The sequence below is a fragment of the Adiantum capillus-veneris genome, chromosome 30 (assembly GCF_014529385.1).
Source record: "Adiantum capillus-veneris isolate H3 chromosome 30, ASM1452938v2, whole genome shotgun sequence".
Classification (NCBI taxonomy): Eukaryota; Viridiplantae; Streptophyta; class Polypodiopsida; order Polypodiales; family Pteridaceae; genus Adiantum; species Adiantum capillus-veneris.
Window position 1 is genome coordinate 38,462,650 of NC_140960.1, and position 5,088 is coordinate 38,467,737.

Here is a 5,088-nt window from a genome sequence, read left to right on the forward strand (position 1 = left end):
ATAACTCAAGAATACGACGAGTCCTTTTCAATCTATTAGTGCTCCAAATCCACACCTCAAACCATTGCATGCAAAAATCAAGGAAAGTGAATGCATCTTTGCGAATAAAATGCCACACATTTGTACTCTCTTCAACGAGATACATATGTTTTCCCCAATCTGGGCATACATCACCATGTTGCATTTCAATGGTCTTAAGTAAAACACCATTGAGTTCAAGGATCAATACTCTTCTTTGTTTCCGTATAGTATCTGAGAGTGGTGGAATCAATTTCCTTCTAGGCCTATGAGTCCTCAATGACATGTGCCACCTCAATAGTAAATGCTTTGTACATTTGAAATCAAATTTATATGCTTCAGAATCTCCTGTTCCAAAAAAAAGGCATGATGGTCAATGGAAGAGATATTATTTTCAATTAACACACTGTGCACCAACATTATTTATTTTATCCATGATATATATAGACTTAACACTAGAATGGTAACCTAACAGGACATAAAAGTGTCCTTTCAGGGTTTTGGGAAAAAATTCCAAAACCATAGTAGATCCACTCATTTTGAAAAATCCTTTCATGAGCTTATAGTTCAATAACTACTACATATGGAAAAAATGAGAAACTCGTAATTTTTATCATCCCTTGGTCACTACAAGCCTCCAAAGTTGATGGACCAGTGCATTTTGCCCAAAACAACAATTTCTTACGGTTGATTGCATATAAATAAGAGTGGAGATTTTTGTAGGACATGAGATAAAATGCCCCATTAACTTTAATGGGTTGGTGACCAGAACATATGGTTGCTTTTACCTCACTATTTGTTTTTGGGCAAAAAAAAATAGGTATAAAAAAGTTGCATTTTTGCCATTCTGCGGACCTATCATCAAAGTTTCTATAGTCACGCTCAATATGGATACTATATACATGTTTTATTAGTTCCCTTTGGGCCTCTGGATTCAAAAGGTGCCATGGAGCATGTCAAAAGGATAATGGATCTCTTACAATTGGAACCTTGGGGGCAATGATAAAGTGCTAAATATAGCAAACATGAAAAAACTGGGTTTAGCATTATGACCTCTAGAAACCCATAGAAACTACTCAATATCTAGCCAAGTTTGTAGTCTATTATTAGATATGGTTACTACCTACAAAATACACACAATTGGCCTAAGAAACTAGGAATATTGAGAAATTTATACTTGCTACTCTAAAATGTATCGTATTCTTCATCAACAATCAAAAAACTCAACCATCATCATATACTATGCTATATAGCATATTAGGTCCCCCAAAACTCAAGGAAGATTAGCTTTGTGTTATACATTACACTTACACAATAAAAATTGAATTTGGATATCAAGAAAGCCACCAAAAAAATCATAAAAGTGCTAATTTTGGCCAAAAAACAGGATTATGCAATTCTTGTAAATTGGTCATAACTTTCAATTTTAACACTTAGCTCTCCCTATAAGCATCAAAACATGTTGATAACTATGAAGGCCTAGCCTCTAGCCATCTAAACCTCACAAACATGAAGTTTAGAGTGGTATAGTTGCCAAAAATTGAAAAAAAAACCAGAAACAGGACCCGTTTTTTCACACAGTTTAGGTTCAAAAATGTTTTGCAAGAGTAAGGTTAATGGTGAGATCGATACTCAAAAAAAAATGCTAAGTTTTTTTCAGCTCATAAGGAAACTTTGTGGATATATAGCACCTAAAAGTTCATTTTCATACTCTTCAAATAATTCAAGCAAAATGGTCACTTAACAGGACACAAAAGTGTCCAAGGACATAAAAGTGTCCTGTTACCATTCTAGTGTTAAACCTTGAGAAGACAACAAAAGAAAATATTTTTCTTCAATACATAGAAGAAAGCTTGTACAAAGAGCTCCAACCACAAAGATAAAAGAGAGACTTCTTTTCCAAGGCTGAATAACATCTAGTTGATGAAATATAAAAGTGTACATATTTGGTTCATGTTCAAATAATTGGACCCAACACATTGTTTTGGTCGGAATACTAGAGCCCAACACATTGTTTTGGTCAAAATCTTCTTAACACATTTCCACCACTCTAGATCAATGTGAACATTCCAGGTGATTGAGTCAACGCGCACGCCAAGCCCTTACTGGTTGTTTTCTTCCACCTGCAATAACAAATATCCTAGATTAGATAAAAATTTGATTTTATTTTTTATATTTTTTGATAAATCTAAAGTGAGCCCTACCCATAAGCTTAAGTAGGCCTTTTGTAGCTTTGATATGTATGCTTTTGCTGCAACTCCGTTAATGAAATGACCACAACCATACCCCAAGCTAGTAGCATAAGCAATAGCATGTTGATCACTCAAATTTTTTGTTTTATGAGACAATTTTAACAAGTTCATCTGGTTTGAAGATAATAGTGGCACACCAAACTTGGATGCCAACATAGTTGGATCCTTGCTTAAGGAGTTTACTACTTTCTTGCCTCTACTTTCTTGAACATAACTTAACTTGTTATTGCACAATGGTAGCTGTGAAGATGCACAAGATGAGCTTTCCACTTCGACTGAATTGTTGTCAAGTTATTCCCTTAGAACTTGGACATTGAACATGCCCCATTCTTCCATAATTTCTTGAAACTTTGTAAATAGTTCATGAACCTCTGTGATTAAAGATTTTCCTAGCCGATTGAGTGAAATAACAGATCGAATTTCATTTGTATTATTTAGATTTAAAAGGTATGGTAGAAGCTCATTGCAAAGAAGATAGTCAGGCCTCCCTTGAAAACTTTCAGGATATAAGCAGTTATCATTTGGGTTGATACATCCCTTGAAAGGGCTATCATCAATGAGCAATGTATTCTTTGTACTACATAAATTCATGTACTGATACCAAACCCTCAACAAAGGCTTAAACATAGCCTCAACATTAGGCTTATCCGGTCTATATACTTTTCGAAGATTATGGATGTAGCAATCTTCTTGTCCCCATACCATAAAGAAATGATATTTTTTATGTGCATGCTTTTCAAGAGTGTTCACATAAGTGCAAACATTCTTTTGTAGCATGGTGGAACAAATACCAACATGAAAGTACTAACATATCTCATCCAAAAATTCAAAACAACCCGGGCGAACAACAATTGTGGTGTGACCAAGGTCAATTTTGACACAATCTGTACATGGATGCCTCTTGTCTTCTTTGCTGAGTAAAACTCCATTAAGATCAAGAATGAGTGCATGTTTCTTCATGCTGATTGCATGAGCAATATTTTCTGCATACGATACAAAAGAATGATAACAATTTAAGTTTTTGCACTTATAAATCTCAAAACAAGGGACCATATATATGCAGCACACAATTGTAAATTGCACATGTTTATTTATGTCTCATACTCCCATACTCATCTATAATGATGTCTCCTAAACGTGATTGCATTTCTCTATTGATGTGGGAAGATTGAAAGACTAGTTTATCTCCGTCTCTCTCAAAAGAATATAAGCTTCCAAGTGGCCTACGTTTTCGTGCACCAGGGCGTAGCTCCTCAATGTTGATGTCTACTTGTGGCACACTAGATCCTTGATTTTGAATGTCAATTTCACCTGCAAAGACAACATAATAGATTTTTGTATTATCTTCCAAAAAGGGCCATATCTATACTAATCACATTGGACAAATAAGTACCTTTTTTTTTCTCACCAACTTCAATCCCTTGCTCCCTTTCTTGAATGCTTTGGACTTTGTTTGTATTTGGTGTCTCTTTTCCTGTCCCTTTGTCAGTTTTTTCTTGTATGTCCTTGGTTGCAAGAGTTGCTTGGAGCTCTACATTGGCTTCACCCTTCTTCTCACTACCCTCTGCATCCTCATCTCTTTGAGGCGTGCTGTTAGTGTCGTGTGAAGGTTTTGGAGAATTTTGCACAACAAAATCACTTTGATGCTCTACCACCACCATCTCCTCTTCACTATTCCTAATGTCACTTTCATGAATTTGGGTCTCTCCAATTGTAGGTAGCATGTTCTCGCTCTCTTTAGTCATGTCATTTGAAGTTTTTTGAGAGGTTTGTTCTACAAGATCACCTTTATGAACACAAAAATGCTAACCTAGAATGATACCTAAAGCACATTTGAAAGTGAGGCTTAATCTTAAGCTTCAGCCTAAGGCTTAAGTCTCAAAGTTTAGGCTTTTGTTTCAAGCCTAAAACTTAAGTCTCAAAATTTATGCTTATGTTTGAAGTTTAAAATGTAAGTCCTAAGCCCTTTTTATTCTTCATCATTCACTATGTGAAAACCTTTTATACTATGTGCACTGAAAACCTATTTATAAAACCCCTTATCTATGAATTTTTCAAGGTATCATCCAATTTTCTTCATAATCTATAAGTATTTTGTTATTTATAACATTTTTTTGCTACAATGCTCATGAGACTGGACTCATATGGTAGTGCTACACTAACATACAAAGGCAAGACTCGAACTTAAGTTCGAGGATCCTACAAAATAAATTTCAGTTTCTTGTTATAGATTATGACTCTTTCTCTTTCTTAACATATGTAATCGCTACAATATGATATGAGATTGTGAGCTTCACTTGGAAGTACTAAGGTAGGATTCTATGACATGGACTTTTGTTGTTGAGGTAGGATTCTATGACAAGGACTTTTGAGGCTCAAACTTAAGTTCATGCCTAAGGCTTAAGTCTTAACCTTAAGCTTATGTTTCAAGTGTAAGGCTTAAATATCAAGCCATGTCTAGTCACAACGCATTCACTATGTATAAAATTATTATATTGTGCACATCTAGGGCCTATTCAAAAAACCTCTTAACTATGAATTTTTCAAGGTATGATCCCTTTTACTTCATGATCCGTAAGTATTGCTATTTGGAAGATTATATTACTACAATGCTCTTGAGATTGGCATAACATGGTAGTGCTCATGATCTCGGCCTCACATGGTAGTGCTACACTAACATGTGGAGGCAAGGTTCAAACTTAAGTTCGAGCCTACAAACTAAATTTCAATGCCTTGTTAGGTACAAAGACATTATGAGTTTCACGTAACATATGCAAGTGCTACACTAGGATAAGGAAGTTCAAGTCTCACTTAGAAC

General features: G+C 35.1%; 1 protein-coding gene across 1 annotated transcript; it reads right to left on the reverse strand.

The window, feature by feature from the left end:
* Window positions 1-3,610: 3,610 nt before the first annotated feature.
* LOC147417827 (uncharacterized) lies at window positions 3,611-4,015 on the reverse strand. Its single transcript, XM_086506756.1, has one exon. It carries the CDS (start codon window positions 4,013-4,015, stop codon window positions 3,611-3,613), a length of 405 nt encoding a protein of 134 aa, XP_086362882.1.
* Between the last annotated feature and the right edge of the window lie 1,073 nt (window positions 4,016-5,088).